At 44.5% G+C, this 18,920-nt stretch overlaps 1 protein-coding gene across 1 annotated transcript in view; it reads left to right on the plus strand.

Annotated features, from left to right (window-relative positions):
* The first annotated feature begins 1,223 nt into the window (after positions 1-1,223).
* Positions 1,224-18,920, plus strand: part of LOC121568786 (TBC1 domain family member 16-like) — a 28,411-nt gene continuing 10,714 nt past the window's right edge. Inside the window, exons 1-6 of the mRNA XM_041879211.2 lie at positions 1,224-1,381; positions 1,531-3,261; positions 10,231-10,437; positions 11,282-11,444; positions 11,764-12,081; positions 18,638-18,832. Coding sequence (XP_041735145.2) covers positions 10,263-10,437; positions 11,282-11,444; positions 11,764-12,081; positions 18,638-18,832 — 851 coding nt within the window. The 5' untranslated portion in view covers positions 1,224-1,381; positions 1,531-3,261; positions 10,231-10,262. The remainder of the gene's footprint in view (positions 1,382-1,530; positions 3,262-10,230; positions 10,438-11,281; positions 11,445-11,763; positions 12,082-18,637; positions 18,833-18,920) is intronic.

The following is an 18,920-nucleotide window of genomic DNA, read 5'->3' on the forward strand; positions in this document are numbered from 1 at the left end:
CCAGTACATCACTGGGGCCAAGCTTCCTGCCATCCAGGACCTCTATACCAGGCGGTGTCAGAGGAAGGCCCTCAAAATTGTCAAAGACTCCAGCCACCCTAGTCATAGACTGTTCTCTCTGCTACCGCACGGCAAGTGGTACCGGAGTGCCAAGTCTAGGTCCAAAAGACTTCTCAACAGCTTCTACCCCCAAGCCATAAGACTCCTGAACAGCTAATCATGGCTACCCGGACTATTTGCACTGCCCCCCACCCCCCACCCCCCCACCCCATCTTTTTACGCTGCTGCTACTCTGTTAATTATTTATGCATAGTCACTTTAACTCTACCCACATGTACATATTACTTCAACTACCTCAACTAGTCGGTGCCCCCGCACATTGACTCTGCACCGGTACCCCCTGTATATATAGCCTCCCTACTGTTATTTTATTTTACTTCTGCTCTTTTTTTCTCAACACTTTTTTGTTGTTGTTTTATTTAACTTTTTTTTTTAAATAAATGCACTGTTGGTTAAGGGCTGTAAGTAAGCATTTCACTGTAATGTCTGCACCTGTTGTATTCGGCACATGTGGCCAATAAAATTTGATTTGATTTGAAAACCTGCTCCAGAGCACTCAGGACCTCAGACTGGGGCGAAGGTTCACCTTCCAACAGGACAACGACCCTAAGCACACAGCCAAGACAACGCTGGAGTTGCTTCTGGACAAGTCTCTGAATGTCCTTGAGTGGGCCAGCCAGAGCCTGTGCTTGAACCGGATCAAACATCTCTGGAGAGACCTGAAAATAGCTGTGCAGCAACGCTCCTCATCCAACATGACAGAGCTTGAGAGGATCTGCAGAGAAGAATGGGAGAAACTCCCCAAATACAGGTGTACCAACCTTGTAGCGTCATACCCAAGAAGACTCGAGGCTGTAATCGCGGCCAAAGGTGCTTCAACAAAGTACTGAGTAAAGGGTCTGAAAACGTATGTAAATGTGATATTTCTGTTTTTGATTTTTTTATAAATTTGCAAAAGTTTCAAGAAAACTGTTTTTGCTTTGTCATTAAGGGGTATTGTGTGTAGATTGATGAGGAGGAAAAAAAACTATTTAATCAATTTTTGAACAAGGCTGTATCGTAACAAAATGTGGAAAAAGTCAAGGGGTCTGTATACTTTCCGAATGCACTGTACATGTGTGTGTTTGCCAGTAGGGATCAATACGGTTTTTCATTTGATCCAGTCCCAGGTGGTGAGTGACCCCCTGCATCAGAACGGGGCCCTGGACGGGCTGGTGCTGGGAGGGGTTCGGGTGTTCGGGGTGCCCTCCCCACCCCACCCCGCTATGTATGGGCCAACGGAAAGAAAGTGAGGGATTTCTCTTATCGGACTGACACCAAGGTGAGCTGTAGCTGGCTGAGTTACCTCTATAGAGTTTAGAATTAAGAAATAGTAGAACAGACATTCTAATTCTGCTTGCCTACCTGTTTATTCTATTGAAATCTACAGTATAATATATATTGTTTATAATCCTGTCTGTCTGTCTGTAGGTTCTGACAGTGTCCAGCCTGGCCCTGCCCATGTCAGAGGTGTTTGAAGTCCAGTGGACCTCATGACCCAGTGAGCCTTATGAACCGTGTGACTCAGTGAACCTCATAATGACTCAATGGACTCTGTGACCCAGTAGACAGCCTCTCAGGTTCTTCTGGCACTCCTGACCTAGCAAATCTCTGACAAGAACCTCCACCCAAAGTTGCCACTTCATCACTGCTACCCTGCGTAAGCAATTGCGCTAATAGACTTCTGGGTTTTATGAATGGACGGACTACACTGAAGTATTTTTGGAAATCATAGTTTTTATTGCTTTTATATTCAACTGTATTTTTAATAAAATCTGTGAATAGTACCAGAGTGAACTGTGTGGGTTATTGGCGATGATAAATTTTTCAAAAGCTCAATCAGATATTTCTCAATTTCCTTGTTGTTGCAGATGAGTGATTACATGACATTGTCTCAGGTGAGATGCTGAGACAGTCGTGAGAGATTGAGAATTGGGGTCATTCTAGAACACTGGGCCGAAATGTATTATTGTTTTACTATTTTAATTTGTCTCTGAGAAAAGTTTTATTGTAAATCTTTCTAACCTTTATTATTTTATTTGTTAAGCACTTTTGAAATGCATCCCCTGTAAGAAATGTTCTCTATAAATAGCGTTTGATTGATTGTCCTGATGATAACAGTTAGCAGTGGCTCTACACAAATGTTTTTATTAATTAACATCTCAAATTGATCAGAATATGCCGATTCTGTACTCTTCCAGTATGATGGTAGGATCTGTGTTAAGTCTTATCAAATTACTTCTAGTGATATTGCCATATTGTTACCATTAAAGGCAATAGATAGCTCTGGGTTTGTTTCTCCTAAGCTAAGCATTGTTTCTCATGTTCTCTTATTAGTGAGCTGTCACCACTGTTTGAATGTGCAGTCAATTATCTCTTTCTTCATATACTTCATAGTCTTCCCATCTGGTGAACATCTGCCTTATAACTCAGTGCAGTTAAGCTCAATACAAGTGTACAATTGCATATTGTAAACAATTATGAATTGCACAAAATATCATACCTGTAGTAGGGTTATGCTAGCTTATGTTATCAATTATTGTTTAAAATATTGGTCTCGAAATACCTTGTCTTGAAATAGTCATTTTGAGATGTGCTATTTATTGTTTAAATGATTGCTCATTATCCTTGCTGCTAGTGGTTTAACCTGCCATAAATAAGAGTTCCAGCGGGACATATCATATCCGCGTCATGATGCTCCGACTCCAGCTCCACTGGTCCTGATGATGCTCATGTGAGTTCGGGATCAGCCAACTGCAGTGAAGCTTTCGGCATTGACCTCTAAAACGTCATACTATGATAAAAGGTTAGCCTTACATAGATGTCTCATTTTGATGTGTTGATGAGGATAATTTGCTTTTGCTAATAAAACAAAAATACTTCCAAATGTAATGTGATCCTAATAGTTGACTGGCCCGTGCTTTCACAGAAGCAGCCTTTATCCAGTCTGCCATCCCGGAAGCAGAGGAATTTGGGGGTTGGGTTAGAGAAAGATAGCAGCTCGGCGTGCGGTAGAGAAAGACCGCACGGATACAAACACGCACTCCGCGTAACAAAATACCGAAGACGTGACCTCAAACTACTCGGATACAACCACCATAAACACCGCTTCGCTTCGGAATGGATAAGCGGCAAAGACAGTAGTCTCGGGTGGGACAGAGGGTGAGAAAGCAAGACTGCATCGCCTGTGTTTTTGAGTGTGCATTTATTTATTAATTCCCCTGCTCGCACAGGTGTTCACCGATGACCGAAAATGAATCAAATGACCTCATTTATTATGGATAAGGTTATGGGGTTTCTAGCCTACAAGACCCCGGTATTTCCTAGGCTAGGCTATTCCTTTGCCGAACTATGCGGGGTTGGTCGGGATGTGCGCTGAATGTGATGGGGAGCAATTTGAGGACATAGGCCAGCCAGCTAAACTAAAATATTTATTCGTGAAGGTAGGCTTAACTACAGATCAAATCCCTGCCCGGCCAAACCGATGGCAATGTCGGAGAGGCAGGGGAAGAAGGACCGGGCCGCTGTTCCATCCTCTCTCCTGTCAAATGGATGTTGCCTGTCATTGATACAATGTGTCAATAGTTGATGTAGCCTCGTCATCACGGGCGTTACGCCACTCTTGAGGATACTCCTCTGTTACTGTGTCGCGTAGGCTATTGATAGCCTACAGCTATATTCATTGGCATAGAGAGAGCATTTACTAATGATTTCCACATGGCTATCTCATTGAGTTCATATCCACCTGTTTAAAGCTATAACAGGGTCAAATTATAGGCATATGCCTTGTGAATGTGATTTGGGAAGGTGGGCTAAGCCAACAATTTTCAGCTCCCATTCGATATTTCTTACCTAGGCTACTTCCATTCGAGCTCTACTGTACTAGGCATAATGTATACAGAATACTTATTGCTCTGTCTGTGTCTGATACATAGCCTATTGACTCTTTGCTCATGGAAGTTAGTCTGCATGAGGGATTGCAACTCACTGAGAGAGTCTGGTTATTTAAAGTCTATTTTAGCTGCCCCCAAGGCAGTGGTTTGTTGTCACAATCCAGATGAACAGGAGAGGCAGTTAATTATGGAAGCCTCCTCTATTCAAATGTCAGCAGCCTGACAAGTTTATTACAGTGGCCCGGACGTGAACTTGAACCCACTGATCTGAGGCACTGGAACCCTCTGCCTTTATAGTCATTGTGGCTGGCAGGACACAGTGGGCTACTGTAGTGATACACTCACTCTGTATTCTCATTGAGGAAGGTTTAGTAGTCTCAGAAACAGAACATCTTCATTTTCTCTCAGAAAATCCTTAGGACTGTTTTGTTTGAAGTTTTTCTGAACAAAACAACTACATACAGCAAGGCAGAAGGAGACAAATACTAAATGAGATTAATGGCTACAGAAAAAAGAATGACAGAATGCAGACTTCACACTCACAGGAGAGTAACAGGTTCTCTGGAAAGCTGTCTCCATTGTTGGAATGCTACAGTAGGACCAGTGTGAGGTGACAGGCTATAGTGGAGGAGACAAGGCAATGTGTGAACACTCACACACTGAGGTGTTGACAGCATGGAAGAAGGAGAGAGAGGGTGGGTGGGAAGGAGAGAGCGAGAGAGAGAGCATTGTGCTATATCAGTCAGGCTCCCTGCTTAGTCACATGCTGAATATGGAATCATATCACACTCTGACCTCTTCTCACCCTGCTGCGATCATACTGACCAGAATAACCTCAGGCTATGGACACACACAGAGATCTGGTTATAGCTGTTGTTTTACCACCAAATAACCTCTAACTTCCCTGTTTTGGTGCAGATCATCACTGTCTATCAACTGGTTAGGGATAGCTGTTGTCTGGGGCGACCAGAAGCAGAAACATGGACTATGAAATGTAGTTTTAATCTGTTGAGGTATGGAAGGTCCAGGGGGGTATGGTTGACACTGAACATCTGGTATAGTGAGTTCAGCCTGGTTTACTACTGCTCATTTGCAAGTCGATTCAATGGATTGGCTTTGTTCTGTAAGCAGTTACCATGCAAATGTCCATGTGAGCAGCTCAGCGCTATGGCCAGAGTGGTTTTAGGATGGTTGTAATACTGAAGTGTAGTGTGTAAATGCAGTGTTCTTAGACAGGTAGCCTAAGAGGGCAACTTCATCACTGTAAAGTGTTACCAGGCCAAATAAATACGTTTGTTGCATAAATGTGTAGTACAACGTTCTTCATGAGGTTTTCTGTTGCCATATTTTCATGAACCATATCTTCAGTAGAGAAAATAAACCGATGGCTCCGGAATACAATACCTTTGATTGTCTTCCTCTGTGGAAATTCCTTGCAACAATGGGTAACTCCCTCTGTCTATACATCAGGATCGTTCCTAGGAACCTCACTCACTCTCCCTAGCCTGGTACCCGGTCTGTTTGTGCTGTCCTGCCAACTCCTATGATCAATGTCAGTTCAAAGACCATAGCAGTTGGCAAGGCGGCACACACATATCTGGGACCAGCCTACAGTACATACTCCCTGGCCTTGCCCGGATTCCGGGGTAGAAGACTTCCTGTCCGAGTCCTAATAAGGCAGAAGGGTGAAGTTACCCCTAGATGCTGATCTTGGGTCAGTTTTGCATTTCCCCCACAAATGGTTAAGGTTAGGATTGGGAGAGGGGAATCTGATCCTAGATCTTTACCAAGGGGAAACGTCACCCCGGAGCCCTGATAACAGGAAGTTGTGGGGCATAGAGTTAATCAGAGGAGGTAAACATGGCTACCTCCCAAATGGCACTCTATTCTCTATGTAGCACACTACTTTTGACCTAGGCCCATAGGGCTCTGGACAAAAGTAGTGCACCATATAGGGGATAGGGTGCCATTTGGGTCACAGGCCATGACTCAGGGTTCTGAGGAAGAGGAAAAGGAGGGAACATTCCACACATTCAGGAGTAGTGGGGCACTGGGAATGTGTTTAGAGGTCAGCTTGTCCATAGACTGTAGTGATAGGGAACTAGGCTACATTATCATAGGGTCTCACAGAGGAACGTACACAGTATGGAGTAACACTGATATGCCAGTAGCAAAAGAGTGGCCAATTCCAGTCATAGGAGAAAGGTTGACTGGAGTGAACAGCAAACTGATTTTGTTCACAGTCATAGTGTAGTCTCTTTCATCAGCCACTGTGAAAGCTATGAGTCTGGCACGTGAGACCAGTCATAGTGTAGTCTCTTTCATCAGCCACTGTGAAAGCTATGAGTCTGGCACGTGAGACCAGTCATAGTGTAGTCTCTTTCATCAGCCACTGTGAAAGCTATGAGTCTGGCACGTGAGACCAGTCATAGTGTAGTCTCTTTCATCAGCCACTGTGAAAGCTATGAGTCTGGCACGTGAGACCAGTCATAGTGTAGTCTCTTTCATCAGCCGCTGTGAAAGCTATTAGTCTGGCACGTGAGACCAGTCATAGTGCACAGTTGTGTGACATGTTGAGTATAGCCATGGATGCTGACATCTGTTCGCTCCTAATAACAGGCTAGGATTTCACATGGAATGAGTGACCAGGTGTGTGTAGTGTGTGTGTTTATTCAAGGTGGGACACACACTTGCACACACACACCTACACTAACAGAGCCAATTGTGTGAGTCAAGATAGTTGACGTGGCATAGGAAAACACTAACTGTGAATTTTTGTTGCATGCCAGGGTTGACTTATCGGGGTAAGAACACACACTAATATTATACAAACATCACAGTGTAACTTAAGTACAAATGTCTGTCACTGCCTTAAAATGAAAGCTGGAACTGTAAAAGAGTTAGCTTTGCCATGGATGGTTGTATAACGATAATATACGTTGCTTCAGAAAGTATTCATATCCCTTGATTTATTCCACATGTTGTTGTGTTACAGCCTGAATTTAAAAAGAAATGTCTCACCCATCTACACACAATACCCCATAATGACAAAGTGAAAACCAGGTTTTTAGAAATGGTAGCAAATTTGAATGAAAATTACATACAGAAATATCTCATATACATACGTATTCACACCCCTGAGTCAATACATGTTAGAATCACCTTTGCCAGCGAATACAGCTGTGAGTCTTTCTGGGTAAGTCTCTAAGAGCATTGCACACCTGGATTGTACAATATTTGCACATTATTCTTTTAAAAATTCTTCAAGCTCTGTGAAGTTGGTTGTTGATCATTGCTAAACACCCATTTTCAATTCTTGCCATAGATTTTGAAGTAGATTTGAGTTAGAACTGTAACTAGGCCACTCCGGAACATTCAATGTCGTCTTGGTAAGCAACTCCAGTGTATATTTGACCTTGTGTTTTAGGATATTGTCCTGCTGAAAGGTGAATTTGTCTCCCAGTGTCTGTTGGAAATCAGTCTGAACCAGGTTTTCCTCTTGGATTTTGCCTGTGCTTAGCTCTATTCTGTTTCTTTTAATAGAAAAAATCTCCCTAGTCCTTGCCGATGGCAAGCATGCCAATAAAATGATGCGGCAACCACCATGCTTGAAAATATGAATAGTGGTACTCACTGATGGGTTGTGTTGGATTTTCCCCAAACATAACGCTTTGCATTCAGGACATAAAGTTAATTTCTTTGCCACATTTTCTGCAGTTTTCATTTAGTGCCTTATTGTAAACAGGATGCATGTTTTGGAATATGTTTTATTCTATACAGGCATCCTTCTTTTCACTCTGTCATTTAAAGTGCATTCAGCAAGTATTCAGACCCCTTCCCTTTTTCCACATTTCGTTAGGTTACAGCCTTATTCTAAAATTGATTAAATTAGGTTTTCTTCCCCCTCATCAATCTACACACAATACCCCATAATGACAAAGTGAAAACAGGCACACACCTGTCTATATAAGGTCTCACATTTGACAGTGCATGTCGGAGCAAAAACCGAGCCATGAGGTCGAAGGAATTGTCCTAAGAGCTTCGAGACAGGATTGTGTCGTAGCACCGATCTGGGGAAGGGTACCAAAACATTTCTGCAGCATTGAAGGTCCCCAAGAACTCCGTGGACTCCATCATTCTTGAAGGGATGAAGTTTGGAACCACCAAGACTCTTCCTAGAGCTGGCCGCCCGGCCAAACTGAGCAATCGGGGGAGAAGGGCCTTGGTCAGGGAGGTAACCAAGAACCCGATGGTCACTCTGACAGAGCTCCAGAGTTCCTCTGTGGAGATGGGAGAACCTTCCAGAAGGACAACCATCTCTGCAGCACTCCACCAATCAGGCCTTTATGGTAAAGTGGCCAGACGGAAGCCACTCCGCAGTAAAAGGCACATGGCAGCCCGCTTGGAGTTTGCCAAAAGGCACCTAAAGGACTCAGACCATGAGAAACAAGATTCTCTGGTCTGATGAAACCAAGATTGAACTCTTTGGCCTGAATGCCAAGCGTCACGTCTGGAGGAAACCTGGCACCATCCCTACGGTGAAGCATGGTGGTGGCAGCATCATGCTGTGGGGATGTTTTTCAGTGGCAGGGACTGGGAGACTAGTCAGGATCGAGGGAAAGATGAACGGAGCAAAGTACAGTGCGATCCTTGATGAAAACCTTCTCCAGAACCTGCTCAGGACCTCAGACTGGAGCAAAGGTTCACCTTCCAACAGGACAACGACCCTAAGCACACAGCCAAGACAACGCAGGAGTGGCTTCGGGACAAGTCTCTGAATGTCCTTGAGTGGCCCAGCCAGAGCCGGGACTTGAACCCTATCGAACATCTCTGGAGAGACCTGAAAATAGCTGTGCAGCGACGCTCACCATCCAACCTGACAGAGCTTGAGAGGATCTGCAGAGAAGAATGGGAGAATCTCCCCAAATACAGGTGTGTCAAGCTTGTAGCGTCATACCCAAGAAGACTCTAGGCTGTAATCGCTGCCAAATGTGCTTCAACAAGTACTGAGTAAAGGGTCTGATTACTTATGTAAATTGATATACTTCTCAACAGCTTCTACCCCCAAGCCATAAGACTCCTGAACAGCTAATCATGGCTACCCGGACTATTTGCACTGCCCCCCCACCCCCACCCCCCACCCCATCTTTTTACGCTGCTGCTACTCTGTTAATTATTTATGCATAGTCACTTTAACTCTACCCACATGTACATATTACTTCAACTACCTCAACTAGCCGGTGCCCCCGCACATTGACTCTGCACCGGTACCCCCCTGTATATATAGCCTCCTTACTGTTATTTTATTTTACTTCTGCTCTTTTTTTCTCAACACTTTTTTGTTGTTGTTTTATTTAACTTTTTTTATTAAATAAATGCACTGTTGGTTAAGGGCTGTAAGTAAGCATTTCACTGTAATGTCTGCACCTGTTGTATTCGGCGCATGTGGCCAATAAAATTTGATTTGATTTGAAAACCTGCTCCAGAGCACTCAGGACCTCAGACTGGGGCGAAGATTCACCTTCCAACAGGACAACGACCCTAAGCACACAGCCAAGACAACGCTGGAGTTGCTTCTGGACAAGTCTCTGAATGTCCTTGAGTGGCCCAGCCAGAGCCTGGGCTTGAACCCGATCAAACATCTCTGGAGAGACCTGAAAATAGCTGTGCAGCAACGCTCCCCATCCAACCTGACAGAGCTTGAGAGGATCTGCAGAGAAGAATGGGAGAAACTCCCCAAATACAGGTGTACCAATCTTGTAGCGTCATACCCAAGAAGACTCGAGGCTGTAATCGCGGCCAAAGGTGCTTCAACAAAGTACTGAGTAAAGGGTCTGAAAACGTATGTAAATGTGATATTTCTGTTTTAGATTTTTTTATAAATTTGCAAAAAATTCTAAAAACCTGTTTTTGCTTTGTCATTAAGGGGTATTGTGTGTCGCTTGATGAGGGGAAAAAAACAATTTAATCAATTTTAGAATAAGGCTGTAACGTAACAAAATGTTGAAAAAGTTAAGGGGTCTGAATACTTTCCGAAGGCAGTGTATACTGTATATATGATTTGTTACTTTGAATAGGCAAATGTTATGCTGTAAAACACTAGTGCCCCACTTCCTCCATTCTGACCTGATTCTGTCCCTCTCCCACCCTCTCCTTTCCCTCTCCTTCCTCTTTCCCCCCATCTCCCTCTGTCCCCCTCTCTCCCCATCTCTCACCTCTCCCCCTCCTCCTACTCCAGAGGATGGGCGCAGTGTCCTGGTGTCAGTGTAGATGTCTCTCGGTCGGCTCCTGCGACGCGCCTCCTCCAAGGCCTCAGACCTCCTGACCTTTAACCCAGGGTCGGCGGGGTCGCGGAACGGCTTGGACGGAGAGATCATCTTCTCCAAGAACAATGTGTGTGTGCACCCTGCCGAGCCCCTGCCGGGCCTGCCCGAACACCACCCAGGTACAGTATATAGCTGTCTAGGAGTCCCCTACATTAGGGCACACCGTAGCGAAGATCTTAGCGACGGAAAACGGAAAATATGATTTTTTATCGGACAAGTTCATGCAGTCCCTTCCTGTTTCAGTGCATTTTCTTGCTTTTGGTGCCTAATGCATACAACCCTGGGGTGTATTCAGTGAGCTGAACTATTCTGAACGTCACAGAAATGTAATGAATAGTGCTAACACGATTCCCTATTCTTCCTGACAAACAATCATATTTGTTCTACACCATACATTTCTATCTGAATGTTCTGTAACATTACATCCTCCTGAACAGGCCCCAGCTATCACTATAGCATTCACCTGTTCACCTCTTCCTCTGCTGTTCTTCTCTTCCTTTCCCTGTGTGTCATATAGTAGGGTTGAACCATAAGTCCGATTGACTCCAGATATATATAGATGTACCAAATCTGGAGTCAATCTGACTTCTGGTTCTTGGGAAGAAGGTTTTGTCCTGGCTACCCGGACTATTTGCACTGCCCCCCCCACCCCCACCCCCCACCCCATCTTTTTACGCTGCTGCTACTCTGTTAATTATTTATGCATAGTCCCTTTAACTCTACCCACATGTACATGTGATCTTCTCAGGTGACCTCGGTGCTTGTGTTTTCGTGTGTGTGTGTGTGTGTGTGTGTGTGTGTCCTCCTCTCTTTCCCAACCTGTCTCCTATCCTCTGATGATATGATCTCATCAGGGTGAGCGTGTGTGTGTGTGTGTGTGTGTGTTCTTGTTCACATTCCTGTGTTCCTGTGTGTTTGCGGCCATGTTTCTCCCTCTCCCTCATGCCTCCCTTCTCTCCTCAGGGTACCTGTGTGTGCACATGGAGAAGGATGAGAGCCTGGGCACCACTCTGATCCTGACCTGGGTTCCCAACTCTCGCATCCAGAGACAGGACGAGGAGGCCCTGCGCTACATTACCCCCGAGAGCTCACCTGTCCGCAGAAACGCTCGGCGCTGGCCCCGCAGGTAGAGTGGGGAGAGTGGAACGTAATGGAGTTGTATGTGGTGATATTGCAATAACTGCTTGTATCGCGATAACAGATTTGATTGCAGTAACTGGTTTTATCATGAAAACGTATTGTATCGTGATAACAGGTTTTATTGCAATAATTGGTTTTATTGTGATAACTGCTTGTATCCCGACAACTGAGCCTGAACTTTTGTAATACAGGTAAACACTGTTTAGGGATGGTGGTTAATTTACATCTGGTTTTATCTAACTGAATTTCATAATCTGAAAAAATTATATTTTATGGTAACACTGTAATGTTAACCCAACCTGCAGGCCCCACTCCCGACACCCTCCTGCCCAGGAGGAAGATGAGGACCGGGAGGAGGAGGAGGGGATCGGGAACGGAACTGGGAATGGGGGGAGCCTGGGTCTGGAGGCCAGCGTAGAGCCCCCTCCTCCCCAGCAGCAGCAGCCCCAGCCTGGGGGGGATGAGGGGGATGAGGGGTCCTGTGAGCTGTCGGCTGACGAGGTGAGCAGGGACAGCACCATGGGCTCCGACTCGGACACCTTCTCCTCACCCTTCTGCCTGTCGCCCGTCAGCGAGGCCCTCTTTGAGAGCAGCGGCTCTGTGTTCCTGGACAACGAGAGCAGGTGAGCTGGGGAGGGGTTTGTGTGTGTGGATGATACAGACCTGGGTTGAAATTGTAATTTAAATCATTTCAAATACTTTATCTGGGCTTGATTTGAGTTTGCATGTTCTAATTGAACCAATAGAAAAAGGCAGGTTAATGCAAATACTAGTATTTGAAAGATGTCAGTATTTGAACGCAGGTCTGTTATGTGTGCACGCATTTGTTTGTGACTTGTGTTGGACATCGATAGGAATAGGGTGTTTTAGTGAAAAAAATGAGTTATTGTCAGTTGGATTTTGTGTGAATTATCTCTGCGAGGTAGCTATTGATATGCAGGGAAGTAATGGAAACAGGAGATGTAGTTTCCATGGTATTTATAATTTATGTATGTATTGAATCCAGTCTCTCTCAGTTCAGACACTGAATATTGGTGTCTTATCTCGCAATGGAGACCTATTGAAATGGTTTAAGCATAAGCACATAAGAGAAATGCTTTTCCAATTATTTGGGTAGAGCAGCATCCAACTTGTTAAATATATATTTGAAAATGACTGCCTGATTGCAAACAAGAACCTGCAACCCATTTGCGTAAATGTCCAATGCTTATTTTAAGTAACTGGCAATTTGATCGTTTTCCCACCACTTTATAAAAGAGTTTAGAAAAAAGAGCAAGAGCGAGAGAGAGCAGCAACAGTTTTATGTGTTTAAAGGGTATAAACTTGAATAATGTTGAACCCCCACTCCAGATGCCAATTTCTGACCTCACAACAAGACAGCATGGATGTTTCTCACCAGATCAAGGTAGTTGTAATAGGCCAAACCTACCACATGGTGGAGCCACAGAGAAGAGGATAAGAGTACTTTTACTGTCAATGGGGGAGGTTCACACTTTACACAGCATTAAAAATAAATAAAAATAATTTACCCTTTATTTAACTAGGCAAGAACAAATTCTTATTTACAATGACGGCCTACCAAGGCTGGATGTGTGCACTCTGTAGGGAGAGAAAGGGCTGTGAAAGCTTCACTAAATGCAATCCAATTTAAAGCAGCTTAGTTAGCAGTTAGCATGCATATTCATTATGTGGTCCATGCGGGAATTGTACCGACAGCTTTGGTGTTGCCAACACTCTGCTCCAACCAACTAAACCATCTGGACTAAACCACTATCATGTTGCTGTACTGACCTTATGGCCATTCTCCTTTATACATCCCTCAGAGGTCGCTTCCACACAAAGGTATTTGGCCAGAAACACAGCCCAGGATCAGTGAGTTTGAAGTGTGTGCGTGTGTGTGTCCATTTAGTGTGTGACTTGGCAGCTTTCTCTTGCACTGCCTCTAACCTTTTCTTCATCCCCTCTCCCTCCCCCTTTCTCTCTCGCTCTCTCTCGATCTCTCTCTCTCGCTCTCTCTCTCGATCTCTCTCTCTATCTCTTTCTCCTTCGCTAATGTTTCTCTTTAAGCTAATCTTGCTCCCGTGTACTTTCTCCCCCCCTCCCTTCCTCCCTCTTTGGGTCTGTGTGAAACTCTCTTTGATTCCTCCCTGCTCCTGGGGTTGTTGTGCTGGGCGGATTAGAGGAGTGGTCTGGTGCGGGCCTGCCTCTGGAACACCACAGCTCTCAGCTTTAATTGACACTGTTAAGGGGCCTGGGACTGGAAACATGTCACTAGGAATCATGCAGAGAGAAATAATCTGTGTGTAAGAAAGAGCGAGAGAGTACAGTATGTTGGTGTGTGAGAGAGACTGTGTATTGTAGCTAGTGTGTGTGTGTGCATGCATGCGCGCATACGTGTTCACAATGCTATTAGTGTTTCACCCCTTTGAAACTCTGCTCTATATGGTTTAGCCATTAGTTGCTCCAGTACAATATTCTAAACCACTGAATGTAGTGCGTCTGTTTATAGAAAATTGCTATTACTTTTCTTAATCTTTAAAACTTTTAAATTCATAATATATCTTAAAGGCCTCTTGCTGCCCTTTACAATGGTTAGAATCCAAAACATAGGTAATTCAATTATCATGAATACCTAGTTTTAGCTCTCCTCCTCTCCCTACCCTCCCCAGGGTTTTGATTAGATGTTTTTATACTGAACAAAAATATTAACGCAACATGTAAAGTGTTGGTTTCATGAGCTGAAATAAAAGATCCCAGAAATGTTCCATACTTATTTCTCTCAACTTTTGTGCACAAATTTGTTTAGGTCCCTGTTAGTGAGCATTTCTCCTTTGCCAAGATAATCCACCCATCTGACAGGTGTAGCATATCAAGAAGCTGATTAAACAGCATGATTATTACACAGGTGCACCGTGTGCTGGGGACAATAAAAGGCCACTCTAAAATGTGCAGTTTTGTCACACAACAAAACGCCACAGATGTCTCAAGTGTGCAATTGGCATGCTGACTGCAGGAATGTCCACCAGAGCTGTGGCTAGAGAATTTAATGTTCATTTCTACCATAAACCGCCTCCAACATTTTGGCAGTACGTCCAACCGGCCTCACAACAGCAGACCATGTGTAACCACGCCAGCCCAGGACCTCCACATCCGGCTTCTTCACTTGCGGGATTGCCTGAGACCAGCCACCGGACAGCTGATGAAACCAAATAATTTCTACTCAAACTGTCAGAAACCTTCTCAGGGAAGCTCATCTGCGTGCTCATCGTCCTCACTGTAGTTCGGCGTCGTCACCAACTTCAGTGGGCAAATGCTCACCTTCGATGGCCACTGGGTGAGCAGTTTGCTGATGTCAACGTTGTGAACAGAGTGCCCCATGGTGGCGGTGGGGTTATAAGCTACGGACAACAAACACAATTGCAATTTATCAATGGCAATTTAAATGCACAGTGATACCATGACGAGATCCTGAGGCCCATTGTCTTGCCATTCATCCACCGCCATCACCTCATGTTTCAGCATGATAATGCACGGCCCCATGTCGCAAGGATCTGTACACAATTCCTGGAAGCTGAAAATGTCTTCCATGGCCTGCATACTCAGACATGTCACCCACTGAGCATGTTTGGGATTCTCTGGATCTACGCGTACCACAGCATGTTCCAGTTCCTGCCAATATCCAGCAACTTCGCACAGGAGTGGGACAACATTCCACAGGCCACAATCAACAGCTTGATCAACTCTATGCGACGGAGATATGTCGCGCTGCATGAAGCAAATGGCGGTCACCCCTGATACTGACTGGTTTTCTGATCCACGCTCCTACCTTTTTTTTTAAAAGGTATCTGTGACCAACAGATGCATATCTGTATTCCCAGTCATGTGAAATCCATAGATTAGGGCCTAATGAATTTATTTCAATTGACTGATTTCCTGATATAAACGGTAACTCACTAAAATCTTAGAAATTGTTGCATGTTGCGTTTTCTATTTTTGTTGAATGCATTTTATTCAGATCCCCATTAGCTGTTAAAAGCAGCAGCTATTCTTCCTGAGGTGCACACAAAACATAGAACATTACAAAATGCAGAACACTAATAGATAAGAACAGCAACACAAATGTAAAACTACATTTTAAACGACTAAAGAAAACGGTGTTTGTATGCGTCTCCACAGTCCGCGTTGTTCCTTGAGGTGTTTTATCAGTTTTCTTTTTAAAGATTTTTTTTCTTGCCTGAGTTACCTGAGGGTAGAAGAAAATTCCATGTAGTCATTTTCCCAGCCTCTGTTCTGACTTGGGGACTGGGTTTTTGAGCTGTGTTAACTGGCTGAACAGACGATTCGGTGCTATCAACACATCAATATTTCTTACAACGATCGACAGTGATGCAGTCAATCTCTCCTCCTCTCTGAGCCAGGAGAGACTGATATGCATGTTATTGACATTGGCCATCCGTGTACATTTGAGGGCCAGACGTGCTGCTCTGTTCTGGGCCAGCTGCAGCTTTTCTAGGTATTTGTTTTGTCGCACCGGACCATACAACTGGGCAATAGTCAAGATGCGACTAAACCAGAGCCTGCAGGACTAGTTTGGTTGCATGTGATGTTAAAAAAGCAGAGCATTTCTTTATCACAGACAGACCTCTCCCCATCTTTACAACAATAGAATAAATATGCTTTGACCAGGACATTTTACAATCTAATAGAACACCAAGAAGTTTAGTCTCTTCTACTTGCTCAACAGCTACATTATTCATTGAGTTTAGAGACCGTGGGTCTCTGTGGGTGTTTAGCCCCAGGCTCTGGTTCTCAGGATGACACCAGAGCTCTTTCCCCAGGGTAGAGCATCACGTAGGTGGGGTGCAGAGTGCTGTGGGCAGTCTGGTCTCACCCCAGCTTGTAGCTGTAGCTCCCCTGACGAGGGACATGCCATTAAATCAGCTTTTCCATCAAAACATGCTGTTGACATGTACTGAGTGTACAAAACATTAAGAACACCTTCCTAATATTGAGTTGCACCCACACTCAATTTGTCGGGGCATTGACTCTACAAGGTGTCGAAAGCGTTCCACAGGGATGCTGGCCCATGTTGACGCCAATGCTTCCCACAGTTGTGTCAAGTTGGCTGGATTTCCTTTGGGTGGTGGACCACTCTTGATACACACCGGAAACTGTTGTGTGAAAAACCCAACACCATTGCAGTTCTTGACACAAACCGGTGCGCCTGGCACCTACTACCATACCCTGTTCAAAGGCACTTAAATATTTGGTCTTGCCCATTCACCCTCTGAATGGCACACATACACAATCCATGTATCAGTTGTCTAAAGGCTTAAAAACCTTCATCTACACTGATTGAAGTGGATTTAACAAGTGACATCAATAAGGGATCATGGCTTTCACCTGGATTCAGTCTATGTCATGGAAAGAGCAGGTGTTCCTAATGTTTTGTACACTCAGTGTATAGTCTGTGTATAACACACTGTATACATAGGCTATAGTGTAGTCGCTATAGAGAACAGCATCAGCTGTTAGTGTGAACATTTAGCATTAGCTAATTGAGATCCACTGATGAGGTAGATTACATTTAAAACCTCTCCGTAAGCACCCACTGTTATGTTAGCGTAAGCTAGCTTCGCTTCATTGATTAAGTAGACAACATTTAAAACGGGTCCATGTTCAACACCTTCTGTTAATGCTGCTTAGTTAACTGGAAAGACCATAGAGACTGTTAGCTTAGCAAAATCCCTATGAGAGTTACGGTAGAGTTAGCATGTGGCGCAGTTTAAATATTTGTTTATTGAGACTGTTTTAATCAATCAAATGTTGTCAGGTGTTATTACAGCAGACCATTAAGTGTGAGACGTTTGGTTTCTGTATGTTCTGTCAGCACCTCAATGTAATACAACAGGCCTAGTACTCAGACCTGGGTTCAAATACTTACAAAAATAATTTCTAACGCTTTTGCTGGGCTTGATTGAGCTTTCCTGTTGCAATGGATCCAATAGACAAGTCCCAAACGTGCAAAGACCGCCCATTTAGCACCCCAGACAGGCTAAAGTAAACACTCAAATTATTTGAAAGATTTCAAATAGTATTTGAACCAGGTCTGCTATGACTAGGTTTAGATTGAGCCAGACAGAATCCCCCCACTTCTCTGTGCTGTAGTGTCCCAGAACTCAGAACTGGGACCTGGTTTATGATGTGATACATGTGATACATGATCCAGAGGGCAGTAAATCTGACCAATGAGGGGAAACCTTGCTGTCTCTATCAATCTCACATATTACTTTCCCATATACAGGTATGTGACAACCCGAGACATGATCAATTCACAGCCATTGATTTAGTTTGAAACTGACCAGCTCTGGCTCCTCTCATGGGACCAATAGGCTGTTTGTATTTATTATGGACTTAGAGAAATACTGTTCCATCAGCATACAAGGAAAGAGCATTTCAATGTAAATGTTTTTCCATATGACTGACTTGTGTTTCTTAGACCTGTTTTTAAAGTTGGCCACATTTGCAATTAATACGTCACTGTGCTTCTCAGGTCTGGCTCTCAGACTCCGAGACGTGGCTTGGGGTACGTTTTGGTTGTTAGTTGTGTTTGATTTCCCCCCTTACCCAGTTGTTTTATGTGTGTGTGTGTATGTGGAACTCCCAGTTCGGGTTACGGTGCCGGGAAAAACACAGTGGCCACGGGGGAAGGACGGGGGAAATTGGAAGGCAGATGCTGTGATTTGTGTGTGTGTGTGCACAGTTTCTGTTGTATGCACTGTGTGTGTGTGTGTGTGTGTGTGTGTGTGTGTGGCATGTGTGGTTCCCCCCTGCACAGTAACCTCCATGCATTCTTCTCATTCTCTGTCCCCTGGTCTAAGCCAGCACAATCCCAGGACATAAAACAAGGCAGTAAATAGACTCCTGATATTCAACACTAGTCACAGACAGTACATAGCCCTCTGGACCCTGTTTGCGATATCTAGGCTTATGTATTGTTAGAACGACATTTGTGTGCAATGCAATGATTGTCCAAAATCACGGTCCCATCAGTTTCCCTTAGACGCTGATCTAAGGTCTGTTTTGCATTTACCACTAATAGTTATGGTTACCATCGGGTGGGTGTAAATTAATCTGATCCTACAACCAACTCCAACTTCTCCCCCCTCCTTTTCTCAGGGAGCTGTGCGACGAGTCCATGACCCATTCGGCTAGCTCCGCCTCCAGCCTGGACAGCCACGCCCCCTATGAGAACAACAGCCAATCGCAGGGCATGCGGTGGGAGGAGCAGCAGAAGGTGCTGGCGTTGGAGCAGCTGGGGGGAGTGTTCCGGGTTGACCTGGGGCATATGAGGTCGCTCCGCCTCTTCTTCAGGTCAGCCAGGGGTCACGGGGGGTCATGTTGTCTGGATACTTTATGACCTCAGGAACGGACTTTTACTCTCATAATAACTCACCTGTGT

The sequence above is a fragment of the Coregonus clupeaformis genome, chromosome 7 (genome assembly GCF_020615455.1).
Source record: "Coregonus clupeaformis isolate EN_2021a chromosome 7, ASM2061545v1, whole genome shotgun sequence".
Lineage (NCBI taxonomy): Eukaryota > Metazoa > Chordata > Actinopteri > Salmoniformes > Salmonidae > Coregonus > Coregonus clupeaformis.